Raw genomic sequence first — 24,277 nt, forward strand, 5'->3', positions numbered from 1 at the left:
CCAATTTTTCTTTTGAAGCTCAGTAATCCCAAAAAGAAAAGTTCCTGCAGTTGTGCTAAAGGGCTCAAATTTTTCTTGAAAATGTATTTGTCCTCAGTAAGTAAGATGGAAAGGGGTGTTCTTTCTTGGAGATTTTCTAAAATAAAATGGCTAACACTTCAGGTACTACCCCATTCTAAAGATCAGATGGAGAAAACTTACTGAATATTTTCCTTTCTCCAGAAGCTTGCTTATATAAACAAAGATAATTCCATAAACCATGTGAAGATGCCACAAAAGGCCAATAAGGTAAACTGTTCTGAACTTCCTATACTTTGCCTTATTCCTACTCCCACTGGCATACATCTTATATAATAATGTTCCTAAAATATAGTCACCACATTCTTCTGAAGTTTCTGTTCTCACTTGGAAGATACTCAGCAAGGAATCCCAAACTGCAAGAAGCCAACTAGATGTTGTCTTCTGAAATGATGCCACAGGGAATTTTTACTCCTATTCTTTATTATTCAATGTAGATGCAGCTCCAGACTACTATGCAGTCTTACTACATTAGTCCCACTAATTACTATAGCATCAGGAAAAAATAATTGCTTTAAAAAATCATTTGACTCTTACTTTGAATCTTCTTTTTCCCAAAAGATAAAAATAAGAAGCAAAAAGGGATACGAGTATATAATTCTTAATTCAATAGAGGAACAAATTAACTGTAATCGTATATATATATAAAAATCAAGTTGTAATTAGCCAAGATAGATGTTTGTGAACTGAAGCCCTTGAAAAAACAAAGCAGTTTGGCTAAATCTGCTCTGAATAATGAAAATGAAACAGTGAAGAATTTTGTTTCTATTGGCATAACTTCTAAGATTGATCTGTCAAACTCATACCATTAATTGTCAATTCCATAAGAGGCCTAAATTAATTATATTTTTAAATGAACTTTGTTTTGAATATTTCTTTAAATAGTACTTTAAACTATTCCTTCAAAGATTATAGAAAAAACTTTAAAAACAAAACCAAAAAACTTATTATTCAATGTTAGGTTTGGCAGTTCTGCCAGTTTCTTCTACCAAGTTTGTACCCTAAGGAATGGAAATGCTGTTATAGTTATTTTTTTTAACTAGCTAAATAGCCCATATGCTTTTATGAACAGTTATGTTTACTAGAATCTAGGCTGGCTGAATATGCTGGAGTGTTATTTATGACTGTTTATAACTAAAAGGACTTCAACAATAATTCATTTTTTAAGTCAATCCATATTTACCAGGGGGGAAAAAAAAAACTAGAAAAGACTGGCAGAAAAAAATGTTTGTGGCAGCCCTTTTTGTAGTGGTTAGAAACTGGAAATTGAATGGATGCCCATCAATTGGAGAATGGCTGAATAAATTGTGGTATATGAATGTTATGGAATATTATTGTCCTGTAAGAAATGATCAGCAACAGGATGAACACAGAGACATTTGGAGAGACTTGCATGAACTGTTATTAAGTGAAATGACAGAACCAGGAGATCATTATACACTTCAACAACAATATCATATGAGGATCAATTCTGATCGAAGTAGCTATCTTCAGCAATGAGAGGATCCAAATCAGTTCGGATTAATCAGTAATGAACAGAACCAGCTACACCCAGCAAAAGAACATGGGAAATGAGTGTGGACCACAACACAGCATTTACATTCTTTCTGCTATTGTTTGCTGGTTTTGTGCCCAGGTTATTTTTACCTTCTTTTTAAGTCTGATTTTTTCTTGTGCAACAAGATAACCGTATAAGTGTGTGTATGTGTGTGTGTGTGTGTGTGTGTGTGTGTGTGTGTGTGTGTATACCTTAACATATTTAAAATGTATGGGACTACCTGCCATCTACGGGAGGAGATGGAGGTAAGGAGGGGAAAAATTGGAACAGAAGTTTTTGCAAAGGTCAATGTTGAAAAATTACCCATGCATATGTTTTGCCAATAAAAAGCTATAATAAAAAATAAAAAAAGATTGGTAGAATACAAAATAGATTTGTACATTAATCTACCACAATATAGTAGCAATAGAGGCTATTTATGTAAAAGTCACATAACACCCCCCCCCAAAAAAAATTATAACTATTAACAATGGTTAAGAAAAGAATGAAGCAAGGGATCAAAGCACATATATTATAATGAGATTGCTAATATCAATATAAATCTTTGTATATTTTAGAGGAAAAGTAAGATGTGCAGGGAATTCACACAAATACACATAGCTCTCTCTAAAATATTTAGTGTCATTTTAAGTCATTAAAACTTATTTAAGCTTCTAAAGTAGTAGTACAATCTTAAACCATCTAAGTCATTAATGCTTAAAACTGCACTAAGACTTTTGGGATGCATTGCATAACACTAAGTGTCATTCCCAAAAGATAAAATAGCTTTCAAAAGAAAAATCGCAAACTATTCATGCAAAAACATGAACAAATGCTGCAGATCACTATTAAAAATGGAAAAAAAAAAAAAAAAAAAGCTCTGAATTTTCTACTCACACCAAACTGACAAAGATGATAAAATAAAAATAAGTCAACAATGAAAGGGCTACGGGAAGATAATTAACTCATTGTGGTACAATAATTCCAATAATTCTGGAAAACAATCTTCAATTATGCAGGAAAAGTAATTAAGTTGTTCATATTCTTTGACCAAACTGATCTCCATACTGATAGGCATATAGCCCAAGAAAGTCAAACCAAAGGGAAGGTCTTATATTTAAACAGAATGTAAAAGAGTAATCTTTGTAGTACAACAGACCTGAAATTCAAAGGATGCCCATTCAGGAATGTCTGGGCAAATTACAATTAAGCAATAACAATATGTAGAAAAACATGTAAAACTTGAAGAAACTTGTAGACATTTACAAGAAAAGATGCAATTAAGTAGCCAATAAGAACAGCAATGCATATTCAATGAATAAAGGGGCAGTGGATAAAGCACCAGCCTTGAATTCAGGAGGACAGCAGTTCAAATCCAGCCTCAGACACTTAACACTAGCTATCTGACTCTGAGCAAGACACTTAACCTCGCCCTCCAATTTCTTGCCAAAAAAAGAAGGGAATAAAGAAAATTAAGGGGAAAAAAAAAACATTCAATGAATACAGAATGTCATAACTGCAAAACTAAAAGGGAAACTCATATAAATTCTGATGATTAATCATGGGTCCTGAGAGAGATTCTTTTTCTATTATATTAATAACCAATTTTTAAAGCTGGAAAATGGAGGATGTTGATTGATTGAAGAAAAATAAACGAACAGATGTAAACTATGGGAACTCTTCAGCCTGGATTTCCATTTCCTATTCAATTGCCTAAAGAAAGGCCTCTTGGGTTATAGACATTAAGAACTGTTTCTATTCTATCCCTCTGGACAAGAAGGATATGAAAAGATTTGCTTTTTCAGTGCTCAGCATTAACTTAGCTGAGCCTTAAAAAAGATATAAATGGACAGTTTCGGCACAGGGAATAAAAAACAGCCCCCACTATGTGTCAAATGTATGTTGCTGCTGCTCTTACTCCAGTAAGAAAAGCATTTCCAAAAGTTATGTTGTTACATTACATGGATGCTATCTTGGGGTATGCACCTGAGGAGCAAATGTTAGAAGCATGTCTACAAAAGTGTAAGACCGCGCTAGCACTCAGGACACTCCAGAATCAGCCGGAGTCAGGATAAGCAAAAGTCCTCAGTCTTTATTCTTGGTCTTAGATGCAGGATCGGAACAGGATTGAAGTAGAATCTCCGAGACCACCTTCTCCCTCGTCTACCACCAAGAGTGTCCCTGGCTAGTCTTATTCCACCCCCTAGCCCCACCTACAATCCTCTATACACCAATTATTGAGCCAGTACAGACAGTGGAAAGGACCATTTTCCAAGCATATGCCCATAGAGTATTGTCCAATCAGTAATTAGCCTCAAGTGCTTAGATAATTGGCGATGGATTCTTGAAGAAAAAGTTTCTAAAGTTCCTCTTAAAGGACCAACTATCTTTACAGATGCATCCAAATCTATCATTTGTGCTGTATACTCTCATGATTTAACTATAAAGAGAGTAGTCAGAACTCCTTTTCAGTCCACTCAGCAGAAGGAATTGTATGCAATCATGCTGGCTCTTACTTATTATCCAGGAGATGTAAATATAATATCTAATTCGGCCTATTCAGTAGGTGTGGTGCAAAGAATTTCCACAGCCCAAATAAAATTTGCAGCCTCCAATATATATCAGCTCTTTAAGGAACTTCAAGAGCAAGTGAGAAAGCATCCAGATAAGATTTATATCTTGTATGTCCACTCTCATAGTGAACTTCCAAGTCCTATTTTTTATGAAAATTCAAAGGCAGTCTTCTAACCATGTTAGCCAATACTCCTTTATTTCAGGAAGCCCAAGAATCTCATTCTAAATATCATCAGGCTGCTCAAGCTTTACATTTGCAATTTGGGATAACAAAAGAGGAAGCTTGGAGCATAGTAAAAGCCTGATCAGCTTGCTTTCCTTTCCACACTCCTACGTCCCCTTCCAGGGAAGAACCCTAATGGTTTAAGACCCAATGAAATTTGGCAAATGGATGTGACCCATTATAAATCTTTTGGTAGTCTGTCGTTTATCCGTGTTGTAGTAGACACCTTTTCAGGATTTACTTTTGCAATATCACTAGCAAAAGAGACAGCCCGAGTAGTCGTTGAATTCCTTATACAAGCATTTACCATTATGGGTGTGCTACAAGCAATAAAAACAGATAATGGACCTGCATATACTTCTAAACATTTTGCACACTTCTGTGTACAGTATAAGATTTTACACACCACTGACATATCTTTTAATCCTCAAGGACAGGCAATAGTAGAGAGGAGAAACAGAGACATCAAGACAAAAATAAAAGAAAGGGGGAGCCACAGATAACCCTAGAGAACTTTTAAATTAAGCTCTTTATACAATTAACTTCTTGATTTTTGATAAAGATGCACTGGCTCCGGCAGACAGGTTTTATAATCCCCGGAAAGGCAGTGTACAGCGCAAGCAGCTCCAATGTAATTGCCAGGTGAAGTGGGAAGATCCAGAAAGTGGTGAATGGAAGGGACCAGAAAGGTTAAATGCTTGGAGAAAAGGGTTTGCTTGTATCTCTACAGATGGAGAAGGAATCAGATGGGTGCCAAGGAGCCTATTCTCTTTGTTCATGGGAGAGAGACAGAGAAGACCCAAGAAACATCAGATGGTTCCATCGCTGACTGTGCCCATCACTGAAAGAACATAATAGCAGTTATGGCAATTACCTCATGAACATAAAAAATTGTTAATGAGACTGATGCAGGACTTCAAAACCCCCAGGAATCATTGGATTCCCTGAGACAAGATGAGATTATTGCAGGACTTCAAAACTTGCAGGAATCATTGGATTCCTTGACACTTAAAGCAATGGACAATAGATTGGTTTTGGACTACTACTAGGACTTATGGACATCATGTTATATTACTATATATTACTATGTGCTTGTGTAATACCTCCCATGCTAATGGATTTATGTATACCTGTTTCAATTTCAGCCCAGAGGAAACCCACTAACAGTATCTGGTTTTACTCCCCATTTCCCTTTGGTGTTTTCACCTCCCTTCCTGAGAAGTCAGGGAGGGCATGGCCATCTGTGTTCTAAAACAAAAGAAAGCAGGAGATGTAGAGGGCAGAACTTTGGAGAAGTATACTTGAAACAAGATATTAACTCAGTGGAATTGGTATCTAGTTTTATATATACTTAGTACTTAACATGGTGATGTAATAGTTCTACAATTGATGTAATTTTAATAGGGTATTTAAACTGAGGACAAATGGCAGAATAGAGTACTTATGAGAAATGCTTATTAAGACAGTCCTGCAGGCGAGGCGAGCGGGCAGGCAGACTGGGTCAGACTATGACAGACACAGACTGTGAAGGGGACAATAAAGACTTTGGATTTTATTCCCGACTATTCTCGTGGTGATTATTCTTCTGAGACTAAGGCTGGTCCCAAGGCCCTCCAGAAAGCTAGCCCAGACATTACAGAAAGTTACTAAATAATTTTCTTTAATTTATTCCACCAACAAATGGGGGAGGGGGGGATTATTTGAGAGACTCGCAAGGTTTTGATTTACAAAAATTATCCCTTTTGACCGCTATATTTGAAATCCTGTTTATTTACCTATTACTATTTTTTAATTACTGAGAAAACTGAAAATAAAAAAATTAACTCCCTTGCTCACAATCAAAGGCATCCACTTGAGGTAAATAAAATATGCATACTAGTCTTCTTCAGGATTCGAAATTCAGCAGTTTGTCAACTACAGGATGACATTTAACCTTCATCACAGACATGTGAAGGAAGAAAAGTCACAGTAAACTTTGAACCACTATACGTACATGTAAGTTATTATTATGTGAGAAAAAAAGCAAACCTTTGCCCCACTTAAAAACAACAATAACAATTCATTTTTATAGAGCTCTTAGCCAGACATACTGCTAAAGAGCTCTGCAATGATCTCTTTTGACCTTCACAACAACTCTAGAAGATAGGCACAATTATTGTTCCCATTTTACAAATGTGAAAGCTGAGGTAAAAAGAGGTTAAGTGACTTGCCCAAGATCATTCAGCTAAAAAGCTCAAAGTCCAGCATTCTATATACTGTATAGTCAAAGGGAGAAATGTTCCAGGTTATCAGGTAAAATGAAACATTCTTATTTTGGCTAGAAGAAATGATTCAAGAAAGCCAAGTATATTCTTAATGTTAGGAAAGAATTGAAATTAACATCAAAGTTAAGCAACTATAAGAAGCTAATACTGAAAAGAAAAAACTTAACTGATAAAGCTATAAAAAAGATATGACATTTCAATTCAAAATTATCATACTTACTGAAGGAACAGGAAAAAGATCCATTTGCCACAGAATAATTAAAAAGAAATTAGCAGGAAAGAAAGCCAATTTCTAGAGGCTTCCTCAAGAATAGCCAAGAGGCAAGAAGAAAACTATCAGGATATCAGGATATCAGCTCAACAAAAGAATTCAAGGGGGGGGGGGGGGGAGAGAAGGGGAGGTAGGGAGGATTTTTTTTTTAATTAAAGCATCAACAAAGTTGATTCAAATACCAAAATGTCTCCAAATAACAAATTTCCAGGTACATGATTTAGACCTTAAGGGTGATATTTGATGCAAAGTTAGGAGAGCAAGAGATAATTTACCTATCAGATCTCTGGAGAAGGGAGGAGTTTATGGTTAACCATGGACTACAGAACATTATGAAATGTAAAATGAATTTTGCATTACATTTTAAAAGTTTCTGCACAAATAAAACCAATGCAGCCAAGATTAGAAGGAAAGCAGAAAGGTAGGAAAACAATTTTTACATCCAATATTTCTGATAAAGGCCTCATTTCTAAAATAAAGGACTAAGTCAAATAAGTCCTGTGAAAAAATGCTTTAAATCACTACTAAGAGAAATGCAAATTAAAACAATTCTGAAGTATCACTTTGAAGCTCTCAGGTTGGCTAAGATAACAAGAAAAGATAATGGTAAATGTTGGAGGGGATATGGGAAAATTGGGATACTAATGCATTACTGGTGGAGCTGTAAAATGATCCAACCATTTTGGAGAGTAATTTGGAACTATGCCCAAAAGGCTATAAAACTTTGCATAACCTTTGATCTAGCAATGTCACTACTGGGTCTGTTTCCCAAAGAGATCATAAAAGAGGGGGAAAAGGACCCAAATGTGCAAAAATGTTTGTAGCAGTTCTTTTTCTGGTGGCAAAGAATTGGAAAATGAGTAGATAGTAGATGGGAAATGGCTGAATAAGTTATGTATACTAAAGTAAGTGTACTAAAGTAATGGAATATTATTGTTCAAATAGCAAATTTCCATTAAAGAATTACAAGCTGAATGTGAAGCAAGGTGGCCTACCCATATCTGATCTCAAGCCATATTACAAAAAGGGTTGTCATCAAAACAATCTGGAAGAGGCTTATCAGTAGATAGATTAGGTATACAATAAACCCCAAAATCCACATTTCTCGGATAAAGAACAAACTAACAAAAACTTCTGAGAAAACTGGAAAACACTCTAGCAGAGAGATATAGATGAATATTACACATCATATGCCACAATAAGGTCAAAATGAGTACGTGGCTTTGACATAATAGGTGATCCCATAACCATATTGGAGGAGCATAAAATAACTGACATGTCAGATTTATGGATAAAGCAAAAAAAAAAAAAAAAAAAACTAAACTCAATACAGAGAGAATTATTGCTTTAAAACGGAAATTTCTGATCATATTAGAGAGATTTTGTACAAACAAAACCATTGTAGCCAAGATTAAAAGGAAAGAAGTTGGGAAAAGAATATTTTACAACAAGTATTTCTGATAAAGGCCTCATTTATCCGATATAAGGAAAACTAAAGAATACAAATCACTGCCCAATTGACAAATAGGCAAAAGATATATACAAGCAGTTTCTAGAAGAAACCAAAGTTACCTAATCATATGAAAAAATGTTTTAAATCACTATTGATCAGAGAAATGTAAATCAAACAATGCTGAGATATCATCTCACAACTAGTACTGGATTGGCTAAAATAGAAGGGAGAAATAATGACAAATATTGGACAGGATGTGGGAAAATTGGGATACTGAGGCATTATTGGTAGAGTACGAACTGATCCTTAAGGAGAGCAATTTGCAACTATGCTCAAAGGGGTATATATCTGTGCATACCCTTTGACCCAGCAATGCTAGTATTAAGTCTATACCTCAGAGATTAAAAAAAAAAAAAAAACCAGAAGCCCTATTTGTACAAAAATGTTTATAGCAGCTCTTTTAGTGGTGACAAAGAATTGGAAATTAAGGGGATACCTATTAAGTTATTGTATACAATTGTAATGGAATACTATTGTGTTTTAAAAAATGATGAGCAGGATGCGTTCAGAAAAACTGGGCTTAAATGAATAGATGCTGAGTGAAATAAGCAGAAGCAGGATAACACTGTTCACAGTAACAGCAATATTGTACAATTATGACTGAGTGGCTTAGCTATTCTCAGCAATACAATGATCCAAGACAATCCAAAAGGACTCAATGATGAAAAATGCTGTCTCTCAAGAAAAAAATAATGTAAGTATGAATGCTGAACAAAAATATTATTTTTCACTTTATTTTTATTTTGGTCAGTATTTTCTTTCACAACATGACTAGCACAGAAATGTTTGCATGATTGTATCTGTATAACCTATATCAAATTGTTTATTGTAGCAGAGAGAACATAAGGAAGAAAGAGCAGAATTTGGAATTTTAAAAAAATGTAAATGTCAAAAGCTGTTTATACATGTAATTAGAAAAAAAATGAAATATTCAAAAATTATAAAATTCATGCAGAGAAATTAAATGCAGACACACATTATCATCTAGAAGTTGCCAACCACTCATTTCAAATCGCTCATAATAAAAATCCATCAGGAAAGAATGCTATACCTCTTTCACCTCACATCTAGCATGTGACAAAAAATGAGGAAAAAATAATGATAGAACGACTATAAGGAAAAATGACACACTAATACACTGTTGATGATACTGTGAATCAGTCCAACATTTCTGCAAAACAATTTGGAATTATGTGAGAAAAATGACTAAACTGATCATAATAATTAATCCTTGATCCAACCATCTTACTTCTAAAGTATAAAGGAATTCAAAGAAAGGAAAAATCCATATATAAGAAAATATATATAGCATTCTTTCTGGTATCAAAAACCAAAAACCCACGTGCTCATTGATTGGGGAATTCCTGAATTAAATGTGATTAAAAAAAATAAGTGTGTAGTGGACTTAAAGAAATATGGGGAGATTTCTATAAGCTAATGATTAAAAGGAATGCTGGGAATAGAGTTCATCTAGATTTCAGCAAAACTTTTGATATAATGAAGAAAACAGAGAGAGAAAGATTAGATGATATAGCACTATTATCAGATAAACTTAGAAGTGGTTGGATAACCAGATTCAGAGTTCAATGTCAAGAGATTTCCAGTGGAATACCAAACACCTAAGAATCTCTTGACAATAAGGACCTAATCAGATCTATCACCTCTAACCACTAGTAGATTGTTATCTCTTTGAAGTCAGGAATGGTCATTTTTTTTTTGTCTTGTAATTCCCTGAGTCTAGTACAGAATTTTGCATATAATAAGCATGTAATAAAATAAATGGCATTTTAAAAATTGAATTGCTGAAAGATCTGCATGACCCTGAACTATATCTCAAGATGAGCAGATACTCAGAAACTCTGAAATCAGAGTGACTTATCACTTATTATGTTTTTAACTATCTTTATAAATATAATTTTTCTGACATTCCAATGTTACTTATTGAGAATGAGCCCTAAATCCATTTAAAATATTTCTTTAAAAATGGCAAAAATATAATTTTACAGCCAGTAGCTAGTAGGAAAAAAGGTCAGCAGGACAGGATGGACAACTTCGATTTGGTATATTTAAACCAATTTTAGAAATTCTGGGAGATAAAGACCCACAACTCAAATCTTACAACAATCAATCTCAGAAAAGCATATCTCAGATCAGTTTTTTTTTTCAAAGAAATTGAAATGACACAACATCTTACCCTAGCATATTTTGAAAGCAATATTTAGACTTTCATTTAAATCTGGTTTTTTGTAATGACTGACCTGTCACCTTGGCAGATTTCTTATTTGAGTAAGCTTAGATCATTTTTCTAACACTGAAAAAAGAAAGTAGTTATTGCCAGAATAGAAAATTGAAAAATAGAGGGCTGTATTAATCTTAAATAAAACACATTCTACAGCTCACTTGGGACAATGGTTCCATTTCATAAATAGCTAAGTCAAGTAATAAACAGGATTTAAATCAGAACTACAAAAAGTTCTGATATGAAAGTTTTCAAAAAGACAAAATTCATTTTGTTTCTGACACATATTTTAATATGTAATAATGCTTCACTACATTTAATCAACATAATCCCTGTAATATATTTCAGCCTAAGATATTCAGTAGCAGCAATGGTCCAAAATTAAGTTAAATGAAGTAACCACACAAAATTCAACGGGAAAACTACTTTAAGTGTAAAAATATGCAATGTACTATCAAATAATTATTTGATTATTAAACATCAAATTTAGAGACAGCTTAAAAGAAAAAAAAATTACTTGCTATTTTGGGGGAAAAAAAGTATCTGTGCATGAAATGCAGTCATTACTTTATAACCTAACACCTCCAGTTCATTTCTTTTCATCAATTTAAAAGTCCTTTATACTACTATTCCTATACATGTCCCCAACAAATCCACTTAATTCTGAGCCACCTAGCTGCCCCCGCTTACTAAATTTTCATTAAGCTCATCTACTGACTGTAGCAGTCCCTCAAAGTTCTGTCCAGGACCCTCTTCTTCCTCTATATATAATTCATCTGGTAATGTCATCAGCTCTCATGTATTCAATAATTTCCACGATGCAAGATAAGCAAGACTCCAGCCAGCCCGTCTGGGCAGGGTGGCCCCAGTGGATAGAGAAGCCAATATGGAGGCATGACGAAAAGGGTTCAACTTCACCTCAGAATTTACTCTGTGACTCTTGGCAAGTCAATCTCTCAGAGCCTCAGTTTTCTCCTCTTATCTATAACTCTTCCAGCTCTAAATCAATGATAACAAAAAGGAGGCACTGTTTCAGGAAGAATAGGGAGTTATGATAGGTACTCCACAATCTCTCTCCTCTCCTCCAGTTTAGCAGTTCTGAGCCAAGCTCACTTTCTATGCACAGCTCAATCCAAGCAAAGTAAGAACTCTTGAGCCTAGCACAAAGCAGGCTCTAAATAAACACTTATTAACTTACATTACTCAGATGTTCCAATTTCTTTGCACTAGACATTTCAATGTGTTTACACTCAATTGAAAATAATAGTCCATTCAATAAGCATTCTTTTACCCATATGATTTCTCTGGTGTGGATATGTAGGTTCTCATTTGGGAGGTTCTGCAATGTTCTGAGGTTCAATGCAATTGGCTCAATATTGTCCTTAAGGAGGAAGTATTTGGAGAACCTCATCTATAGGAAATTCCTCTTCCAAATGGATTATAAGTTGGGCTTCATCCAAGAGGGAAGCAGTTAGTTTCCTCCCTAGTGTTTTTCCTATCCTAATATTAATAATCAAAGGATCACTAAACAAAATTATTTCTTTTTTTCAACATTTCAAGAATCATCATGATTCTGATATGTATAAAAGAGGTATCTTGTTTGACAAGTCATTAAAACATCATTTTGCTCTACCAAAAAAAAAAAAAAAAAAAAAAAAGAAAAGAAAACCTTCATGATGAGGATTCTCAAATCTGCTTATCCATCTCTAAGCTCTCTCCTGACCATCAATCTCATATCTGCAACTGTCTACTGAACATGTCAAAATAGATGTTTCATAAACATCTTAAATTCAAAATGTCCAATTCATTTCATTATCTTCCCCCACACACAAATGCTTCCGTCTTCTTAATTCTTATTTAATTCAAGATGTCTCTCTTCTCTCAGTCACTCACGATCACAACCTGAGTCATCAGCCTCAGTTTCACATCCAATCTGCTGTCAGTTTTATCTTGCATATGCTCCATGCTCTCCTCTGATACTGCCACCAACCTAGTACAGGCCCCCATTACCTCATGCCTGGAATATTACAAAAGTCTGCTAATTGGTTTACCTGCCAAAAGTTTCCCCAAACTGATATACATCCTCCATTCAGCTAACCAATTAATCTTCCTAAAGTCCAGGTCTAGCCAAGACATATACACCCCCCCTCACCCTCCCCCCCCAAAAAAAAAAAAAATTCAATAAATTCCAGTGGCTATTATCTCCAAGAACAAATATAAAACTTTTTGTTAACATTATAAATCCTTCATAACTGGGACCTTTCTTACCTTTCCAGTCTTCTCACACCTAACTTCTGCTCTGTGATCCTGAGACATTGGCCTCCTTGTCATTTCAGAAACAAGATATGCCATTCTCTGGGATTCTGGCACTTTCAGTCTCTCAAGCTTGGAATCCTCACCCGGCTCTGCATCCTGTTGTTTTTAATGAATCATTTCAATCTCTCTCTACATTCACGTAGTGGGTAAGTGTAGCTAAATATTGTCACAAAGAAGAAATTGTGGAAGTAAAAACCTAGATTTTTATCATTATGGTCAAGAACAAAGTCAGGCCTCAGAGAAAAAAATTATCAAACTTCTTATAAGTTTCTTCCATATTAAAATCTAATACAGTTTATAAAAGTTAAAGAGAAAATAAAACCATAATTCCATCCTTCTTTCAATTTCATAAAAATTGGACAAATCAATTCATAATTTCACACATCCCCAACAAACTTTGTCAAAGAAGCTCAATAGGTAAACTACATTTAAAGGATTCCCAAGATCTAGGGGGAAGATTTACATGTTGCCGATTCTTTTTCTTACTTCTAATCTAAGAAAAGTTAACAATTCTAAGTAAATTTTTATATTCCATGTATCAGCTTTTCTTTAGGTGAGGTTAATATTACAAGAATGCAGAAACAATGTCTCCGAGTCCTAAATAAGACTGGAAAATCAAAAATTCCCAAACACAAATGTTACCATATATAAGATACCAGAAGTTACTAACAATATCATTTATGCCAGGTATATTTAAATTTCTTCTCATATTTTACTACTGTTTCTACCTTTGTAATCTACAATAGTTCATTTTACTCTGGAGTCCCTAAGGCTTTGTTATTATCAGAATTTAACAACACAAATCACTCTTTGTTTTCTCTTTCATTAAAACTCATTCTTGATTTCTAACTAAAATGAAAATTTTGTTTATAGTTCTTGATTTGTAATTTTAACATAGGTTAACACAGGTAACTTTCAGAACTCCAGAAAGCAACTGTTTTCCAATTTTTTTTAATACAACTAACACAAAGAGATATAGATATATACTTATATCTAGCTAGTTAGCTATTTCTGATTTGATTTCTAATCATAATGCTAAGTGACTGCAAAAAATGAACCAAAACAACCTTCCTACCAGGCATTATGTTAAAAGTACCACACCATTTTTCCAGGTTATCGGTTATCTATGATTCTTCAAATCAATGCCACTAGGTTTTCTATATTTATGTAGAAGACATTTGCTTTCTTCTTTAATACCAACTGAACTGTTTAAAGTCCTATAAGATGATGCACTGAATATACAGGCAAATTTGGAAAATTCAACAGGGGTTACTGGATTGGAAAATATCAATTTACATGCCAATCCTAAGAAAGGGCAATGCCAAAGAATATTCAAACTATCAAAGCTCCACTCATTTCATATACAGGAAAAGCTATGCTTAAAATTCTGCAAGCTAGGCTTCAACAATATGTGAACCAAGAATTACCACAAGTGCAAGCTGGTTTTTGAAGCAGAAGAACCAGAAACCACAATGCTAACATTTATTGGATTATGGAGGAGTTCAAGAAAAACAATTCACTTCTGCCTTATTAACTATACTAAAGGTTCTGCCTGTGCAGATCACAAAATATCACAAGTCCTCCAAAAGATGGTAGGATCGGATCCTTTTACTTGTCTCCTGGAGAACCTGTATGTGGGTCAAGAAATAGGTGTTAGACTCAAACTTGGAACAACTGACTCATTCAAAATTGGGAAAGTGTTCAACAATGAGATAAACCAAATCGGATCCAATTGTTCAGTAATTTATAGAAGCAGCTACACCCAGCAAAAGAACTCTGGGAAATGAGTATGAAACACTACATAGCATTCCCAATCCCTCTATTTTTGTCTGCTTGCATTTTTGATTTCCTTCACAGGTTAATTGTACATTATTCCAAAATCCAATTCTTCTTGTGCAGCAAAATAACTATATGGACATGTATACCTATATTGTATTTAACATATACTTTAACATATTTAACATGTATTGGTCTGCCATCTGGGGGAGGGGGTGGAGGGAAGGAGGGGAAAAACTGGAACAAAAGGTTTTGCAATTGTCAATGCTGAAAAATTACCCATGCATATATAAGGTAAATAAAAAGCTATTTTTAAAAATTGAGAAAGTGTACAACAATACTGTCACCTCATTTGCTTAATTTATATGCAGAATACATCATGCAAAATGCCAAGCTGGACAAATTAAAAATCAGAATTAAGATTCAAGGAGAAATATCAATAATCTCAGATATGCTTATGACACCTGATGGCAAAAAGTGAAAAGGAAATAAGAAGCCTCTTGATAAAGATGAAAGAGAATGTAAAAGCTGGCTAGAAGCTTAATATTAAAAAAAGCTAAGATCATGACATCTTTGTCCCATCATTTCCTGGAAAATAAGAGGGAAAAAAAATGAAAACAGTTTCAGATCTTATACTCTTGAATTTAAAGATCACTGCAGATGACAACTACAGCCATGAAATTAAAAGATCCTTGCTCTTTGGAACGAAAGCCATGGCAAATCTGGGCAGTAAAAAGCAGACATTATCACCTTGCCAACAAAGCTATAATTTCTTCCAGTAATAATATATGGCTGTGAGAAATGGGCTATGAGGAAAACTGAGCACCACAGAATTGATGCTTTTGAATTATAGTGCTAGAGAAAACTTTTGAAAGTACCTCAAACATCATGGAGATGAAATCTGTCAATACTTAAAATTAATTCAGGCTATTTCAGTATTTGAAAGGTCAAATATCGAGGCTTAAATATTTTTGCCACATAATAAGCCAGGACTCACTAGAAAAGATTGAATTCTGAAGGCAAAAGGAGAAGCAGACAACAGAGAACAAGACAAACAGAATCTTGGAAACAAACATAAACTTGGACAGACCTCCAAAAAATACTAAAGGACAAAAGAGCCCAACATATTATATATGATTCATAGGGGTCACGAAGAAATCAGGCAGGACTGAATGACTGAAAAATAGGTAAATTGTTGGCACAGAGGTAGGCAGAAAAAAATTTCAATTAATTGCAGGATACTATGATTTTAAGGGGCAATCACTTAACTCTTCAAGATCTACTTTAAGTACTAATTTAAAATAAAAGCCTATTTCACTTCAAAACACAACTATTATTCAGGCTCAGGAATTTCTATAAAGATGTCATTACTCATTTAAAATTTATTCCGTGCTGTGACCCTCACAAACAATAAAAAATACTATTATTATTTAGATATTCCAACTACTGCAATCTTTTCAATCTGTTCAACTTTACTGAAATGTGTGCAATTCAATTTGGAACTATGCTCAAAAAGTTATGAAACTGTGTATACCTTCTGACCCAGCAGTATTTCTACTGGGATCATATCCAAAAGAGATCTTAAAGGAGGGAAAGGGACCCATATGTGCAAAAATATTTGTGGCAGCCTTTTTATAGTGGCAAGAAACTGGAAACTGAATGGATACCCATCAATTGGAGAATGGCTAAATAAATTATGGTATGTGAATGTTATGGAATATTATTATTCTGTAAGAAACGACCAACAGGATGATTTCAGAGAGGTCAGGAGAGACTTACATGAACTGATGCTAAGTGAAATGAGCAGAACCAGGAGATCATTAGACATGGCAACAACAAAATTCTGATGGATGTGTCCGTCTTCAACAATGAGATGATTCAAACCAGTTCCAACTATTCAGTAATGAAGAGAGCCATCTACACCCATAGAGAGGACTGTGGGAACTGAGTGTGGACCAACATAGTATTTTCACTCTGCTGTTGTTTGCTTGCATTTTGTTTTCTTTCTCAGGTTTTTTTTTTCTTTTCCTTTTTTGACCAAATTTTTCGTGTGCAGCAAGAAAACTATAAATATGTATACATATATTGGATTTAACATATATTTTAACATATTTAACATGTATTGAACTACCTGGGGAGGGGGTGGGGGGAAGGAAGGAGGGAAAATTTGGAATAGAAGGTTTTGCAAGGGTCAAAGTTGAAAAATTACTCATGCATATGTTTTGTAAATAAAAAGCTTTAATTTAAATAATAAAAAGAAATGTGTGCATTTTGCTACCAAATATGGTCATGGAAGTATCCCAAAGTCTTAGTGCAAAACCTTAGTGCAAAGTAAATGGTACTTGCTTTGTATCCTATAGTGGCTACTGGATCTATTCTCTCTATCTGTGTCTAGAATGCCCTAGCTTCCCTAGAATCTTTCGAATCTCAACTACTTCTACAGAAAGCATTCACAATCCTACTTAACTTTAATACATTCCTCTGAGATTACACCAATTTATCATGTATGTATACTGTTTGTAAAATAGTTTTTGCAATCTGTCTTCCCCCATAAGATTTTGAGCTTTTTGGAAGAAAAGACATTTTTTTGCCTTTGCATCATCAGTGTTAAGCATAGTGCCTGGTACACAGTAAGCACTTTAATAAATGCTAGTTGAATGGCCAAAGGAATAAAAAACTGCATACCCCTTGATCCAGCCATCACTGGGTCTGCAGCCCAAAGAGATCATAAAAGAGGGAAAAGGACTCACATGTGCAAAAATGTTTGTAGCAGTCATTCTCGTAGGAGACCTCAACTTGCCCCCTGTCAGAATTAGATAAACCTAATCACAAAATAAGTAAGATCTAACTACACATTAAGGAGAACAGAATTTTAGAAAAGTTAGAAATGATAGAACTTTGGAGAAAACTGAATGGAGAGAGAGAGGAATATATCTTTTTCTCAGCAGTACATGGTACCCACATAAAAACTGACCGTATATTAAGGCATAAAAACCTCATCACCAAATGCAGAAAGACAGAAATATTAAATGCATTTTTTTCAAATCATGCAATAAAGGGCCATGGAAGGTAGACTAAAAATTAACTGGAAACTAAACAATCTAATTCTAAAAAATAAGCCAAAGAACAAATCATAAAAACAATTAATTTCATCCAAAAGAATGACAATAATGAGGCAACAAACTTATGGGATGCAATCAAAGAAGTCCTTAGGGGAAACTTTATATTTCTAAATGCTTATATGAATAAAGCAGTGAAAGTGATCAATGAATTCAGCATGTAACTAAAAAAGCTAGAAGAACAAATTTTAAATCTCCAATAGTGCAACAAATTAGAAATTCCAAAAATCAAAGGAGAGATTAATAAAATAAAAATTCACAAAACTATTTAACTAATACTTAAAACTAAGGGCTGGTTTCATGAAAAAAAAAATCTACAAAATATATAAATCTTTGATTAATTTTATTTTTAAAAAAAGAAAACCAAATTATCAGTATCAAAAATGAAATGAATTCACCACCAATGAAGAGGAAATTAAAACAATAATTAGACACTATTTTAACCACCTGTATGCCAATAAATCTGACAATAAGTGAAATGGATGAATATTTACAAAACTACAAATTGTCCATATTAACTGAAACGGAAATAAAATATTTAAATAACCTCATTTTAGAAAAAAAGAAATTTAAAAAGTCATCTATGAACTCCCTAAGAAAAAAATCTCCAAGGCCAGATGGATTTACAAGTAAATTCTACCAAACTTTTAAAGAAAAATTAATTTTAATATCAAAAAAATTATGAAAAAATAGTCGTCTTTTTATGACATAAATATGGTGCTGATACCTAAACCAGGAAGAGCCAAAACAGAGAAAGAAAATTATAGACCAATAAATATTGATGCAAAAAATTTAAATTAAAATATTAGCAAAGAGATTATAGCAATTTATCTCCAGGATAACCTACTATGACTATGGGAATTAGATGAGGAATACAGGGATGACTCAATAATAGGAAAATAACTAATAACAAATAATTAGAGAAACCACAAAAATCATGTTTATCTCAATAAATACAGAAAAAGTCTCGACAAAATACAGCAAGCATTCCTATTAAAAACACTAAAGAAATAGAAATAAATGGAGTTTTCTTAAATGATAAGCAGTATCTATCTAAAACCATCAGCAAGCATTATACATAATGGGGATAAGCTAGAGAGCTTCCCAATAAGCCCATTATTACCACTCTTAATCAATAGTGCACTAGAAATGTTAGCTTTCAGCAATAAGAGAAGAAAAAGAAATTGAAGGAATTAGGACAGGCAAGAAATAAAACAAACTCTCTGCAGATGATATGATGGTATACTTGGAGAATTCTAGGAAACAACCAAAAAACTGCTTGAGTTAACAACTTCAGCAAAGTTGCAGGATATAAAATAAACGCCAAAAAATCATCAGCATTTCCATACATTACTAAGAAAACCCAGCAGCAAGAGATCGAAAAAGAAATTCCATATATAAAATAACTGTAGGCAATATAAAATATGAGTCCACTTTCCAAGGCAAACCCAATTACAAAACATTTTTCACACAAATGAAATCAAGTCTAAATAACTGAAAAATATCAGTTGCTTGTGGGTAGGCCAAATTAGTGTAATAAAAATGACAATTCTACCTAAATTTACTTATTCAGTGCCATAGCAATGGATTTAGGATATGTAACAACATTTGGCCAAGAATATCAAGGGAAGTAATAGGAGGGAAAAAAAGCCTATCCATACGAAAGTAAAACTATATTATAAAGCAACAATTATCAAAACTAGCTTGTGCTAAGAAATATGGTGAATCAGTGGAATAGTTTAGGAACATAAGACACACTAGTCAACGACTACAGTAATCTATAATTTGATAAACACAAAGACTCCAGCTTCTGGAATAAGAACTCACTATTTGACAAAAAACTGCTGGAAAACTGAAAAACAGTATATTAGAAACTAGATATCACCTAACATTTCACACCAAATACCAAGATAAGGTCAAAATGCATAAGTAATTTAGTAATAAAGAGTTAATGATACCATAAGCAAATTAGGAGAACAAGGAACAGTTTACTTGTCAGATCTATGGGAAAAGAATTTATGATCAAATAAAAGATAAAAAAAAAAATTATGAAATGCAAGATAGATAATTAGATTACATCACATTTAAAAGGTTTTATACAAATAAAGACAATGCAACAAGATTAAAGGGGAAGCAGAAAACTAGGAAATAATTTTTATAGACAGTGTTTCTAATAAAAGTTTCACTTCAAAAATATTTAAAGAACTGAATCAAATTTATAAATATTTAAGTCATTCCTCAATTGATGAATAGTTAAAGAATATGAAAAGGCAGTTTTCAGATGAAGAAATTAAGGAGATATAAAGTCATAGAGGAAAATGCTCTAAATCACTACTGATCAGAGAAATACACATTTTAAAATTCTGAGGTACAATCTTACATCTATCAGATTGACTAATGTGACAAAAAAGAAAAATAATAATAAATGTTGGAGAAGAGAGCTGTGAACTGATCCAATCATTCTACAAAGCAATTTGGAATTATGCTCATAGGACTATAAAACTGTTCATTATCAGACTAATTCAAGTTTGAAGTATCATCTCATACCTCTCAGATCAGCTAAGATGATAGGAACAGATAATGATAAATGTCAAAGGAAATGTGGGAAAACTGGGACACTAATGCATTGTTGGTGCAGTTGTGAAATGATCCAACCATTCTAGAGAGCAATTTGGAATTATGCCCAAAGGACTATCCAACTGTACAAATCCTTTGACGCAGTAGTGTCATTACTGGTCTGTATCTTAAAGAGATCATAAAAAAAGGACCCACAAGTGCAAAAATGTTTGTGGCAGCCCTTTTAATGATGACAAGGAACTGGAATTTGAGATGTCCATCAGTTGAGGAATGGCTGAGTAATGGCATATGAATGTAATGTAACATTAAGGGGGACTGGGAAAGGCTTCTCTTCTTATAGAAGGCAGGATTTATGCAAGACTCAGAAGGAATCCAAGAGATAGAGATGAGAAGGTCAGTGAAAATGCCCAGAGTTGAGAATGTCATGTTTAAGGAATGGCAAGCAGGTCAGTATCATAGAATTTCAGTGCATCTAGGAGTAAGTGAGGTATAAGAAGAGTGGGAAAATAAAGAGAGGTCAGGTTATGAAGAGATTTGAATGCCAAACCAAAGGATTTTCCATTTGATCCTGGAAATCAAAGAAGACACTGGAGTTTCTTGATTTGGGGAAAGATGAGGAGGAAGAAGTATGAGTTTGGTTTAGGACATGTTTAATTTGTCAACAGGACCCAGTTTGAGTTTTCTAATAGGCTATTAGAGATATAAGACTTGGAAATCTAAGGTCATACAGGAAAGAAGAACAAAGACTCTTCATCTTTCTTTATATTCCCAACAACTACCACAGCCGCTGGCTGTGGCACACAGTAAGCTTTAACAAATGCTTATAGATTGATCTTCAGCAAGTCACTTCCCCTTCCAGACATCAGCTGCATCATCTATAAAAGTATAGAGCTACATTAGATGGCTTAAGACACTTTCTAGCTAACTATGAATCTAAGTACGTTAAGGAACAGTGGAAATACCTGTTGGTGAGAAAACTTCACTTCTAGATTCAGATCTCTTACTTGGTAGCTCCAGCAAATCACTACCTTTTTGAGTATTAGTTTATTCATTTCATTATAAGATTGAAAGAACACTTACTCCTTTAATCCAAAGGAGAGTTAAATGTTGCCACTAAGATTGTACATGTTAGTGTTTTATAAAATGTTATGTCATACAAATATAAACTACTGTCATGTGTCATGAATCAAGCCAAAACAAAACAACAACAAAAAAAATTCCAAGAAAAATTAAAAGATGATATGCTTGAACATTAAAGAAATAGTCGAATCTAATTTTTCTTTTTCTTCTCCATATAGTTTGGTGCATTGTAAATAATTATTTGGAACTACTCTCATTACCAATAAATACTTAATAACTGAATATGTGTAAGGCACTTTACAAATGAAATCTATGTATAAATTACATTAATTTTTTTTTTAAAAAGACAGAATCAAAAGCAGTGTTTGTGGGGGAAAAAAAAATTCAGCATATTCAATTTTAATTTTCCCAAGTTTTTTCCCTTTGACATAGATCTTTTGGCAAGCAGAAAAAAGGAGGAAGGGTGAGGGAAAGGGTGGACATAATGGCTATATCAATGTGAATGGAAAAGAACCACCAAGACGATAGAAAGCTGATATGGCAAAATTAAGAAAAACAAACCTGGCACCAAAGACAACATGAAAAGCTCCCTCTTTCTCACCTTTCTTAAAAAGAGGAGTCGGAGGAGAGAAAAGTCCCTAGGAGTGAAAAGGGCATATTTTGTTACATTTTTGATGTGTTGGGTGTAAATTTTTGTCCCTAAATAAAAATTCTTTATTACTTAGGATGACTCTGAGGAGGGAGGAAGGGGGAAGAAGGAAATACCCGGCTACATAAAAACAAAGTTATCTTTAAAAGTTTATTTTTAAAATGTCAAGCCCCAAATTTGGCCCTTTTTCTGCCTACCAAGCTCTTCTGCCATGCTCCAGCTCTCCAGCTCTTCCCCAAAAAACATCAGAGACACAACCTAGACGTGCATCCAGAGAAATGGAAGAATAGAATAAAGAACCAGACCATTCTCGCCTCCCTCAAGGAGCCCCGGCGAGCAAAGGCCAGACAACTACACGAGTCGAATACAGGGTTCGGGGCTGGGCGTGAGGAGTTCTCGGAAAAGCGTCCGCCCACGTGGGTCTGGGGGGCTCCACACTCACCAGTCCATCGATCTGTACTTGCTTCACAGCCGAATCTCCCGAGCTGCCTTTGCCTTTTCCTTTGCCGGAAGCCACGCCGGTTGTAGAAGTAGAACTGGTGGGGCCAGTGCCGGTACCTTCTTTACGGGACGCCATCTTAGTGGAAGGACCGGAGGAAAGAGAAATGTGAGAGACCGGAACCGGAAAAAACCCTTCAACGCGACGTAGAACTACGAAGTCCCGAATGGAGGTATAGGCTATAAGGCGTAGGAGGACGGACTTAGGGGCGGGCTTTTGCGCCTGCGCATTATCTTAAGCTCTAATGCGGGCAAGGCGGGGCGGGGCGGGGCGGGGATAGGGGCAGGGGCAGGGGCAGGGGCAGGGGCAGGGGCAGGGCCAGGGCCAGGGCCAGGGGCAGGGGCAGGGCCAGGGGCAGGGGCAGGGGCAGGGGCAGGGGCGACTTCCTGAATGCTTTCTCTTGGTGCTCTAATAGAGCAGTGCACTCTGCGATCCCTCTAAGATCCTCCCAGCCTCCCGTGAGCTAGGGTCTGCCAGTCCAGCTAGTCCAACAAGAATGTCCTCTACAGTATACTTAAGCAGAAATTCTGCAACTTCTTCCGGAAGAACACTTATCGGTAATGACTGCCAACAGGCATGCGGAGCTCTGATGCCATCTCTTTTGATCCTCACTAGAGCCTGTGAAGTATTTTACAGTATTATTCCCTTTTTACAAATGGAAAAAATGAGATTCGGATAGATTAGAGAGACTGGCCTATGGTGACATAGCAATCAGTATCAGAGTTGAGATTTGAATCCAGATCTAACTCCCACTTCATCTCGTCCTCTCCCTTAGATTATCCCCTTTTGAGTGGAATAGCATAAGAGATTCCGTCAACAACTAAAAATTTGCAGAGGAATCTGCCCATTTACAAAGGGCCTCTTTAATAATTTAATGAGTTAACATCGTTTGTCCTAACAACTGAATTTTAGGTTTTAAGTGATTTGTAAGTGTATTGATTGATCAATAATCAATCATCTACTGTGTGCCAAGCACGGTGTGCTACTAAATAATCTAAGGAACCATCAATTTGGAAAACATTTTTTTGAACATCACCTCTACTCTTAAGTAGAGAACTTATTAACTCGTTCTATAGGCGTTGTGAACTCTAAGATTCTACATTTCTAGCATTAATGCTTACTTCACACAAAGGGATACCAAGAAAAAACAAACATCCAAAAACTGTTCCAGCCCTTAAGGAACTCATATTCTACTAGAATGTAGTTCATGAAGAATGTTCCTTGACTGCAGATTTTCTTCCGTTGAATTTCCCGATTTGAAATCATAGAGAATTTGAAATTGGAAGGTATCTTAGCTATCCAAATCCTTCATTTATCTCGTTAAAAAAACTAAGACGATTTGCTTGGGAAGATCTTTTGCACTCCAGTGTGGTCTGTAAATTTGGTGAGTGAGCTACCTATTAAAAACGTTAAACAGCTTAGGACCTTGGACAGATCCCTGAAGCATTTCCCTAGAACTGTGGTTCCCAAATTCTTGTGAACAGAAACAGGGGTCCTGAGACCCTTTTAGAGAGCCTTTGAGGTGAAAACTTTTCATAATAACACTAAAATATTTTAACTCC

At 34.8% G+C, this 24,277-nt stretch overlaps 1 protein-coding gene across 1 annotated transcript in view; it reads right to left on the reverse strand.

Annotated features, from left to right (window-relative positions):
- Positions 1-22,812, reverse strand: part of EIF3H (eukaryotic translation initiation factor 3 subunit H) — a 106,253-nt gene extending 83,441 nt beyond the window's left edge. The window contains exon 1 of the mRNA XM_051971008.1: positions 22,659-22,812. Within this exon, the coding sequence (XP_051826968.1) occupies positions 22,659-22,793 (135 nt within the window). The 5' untranslated portion in view covers positions 22,794-22,812. The remainder of the gene's footprint in view (positions 1-22,658) is intronic.
- Positions 22,813-24,277: the final 1,465 nt, after the last annotated feature.

Source organism: Antechinus flavipes, chromosome 1 (assembly GCF_016432865.1).
Source record: "Antechinus flavipes isolate AdamAnt ecotype Samford, QLD, Australia chromosome 1, AdamAnt_v2, whole genome shotgun sequence".
Classification (NCBI taxonomy): domain Eukaryota; kingdom Metazoa; phylum Chordata; class Mammalia; order Dasyuromorphia; family Dasyuridae; genus Antechinus; species Antechinus flavipes.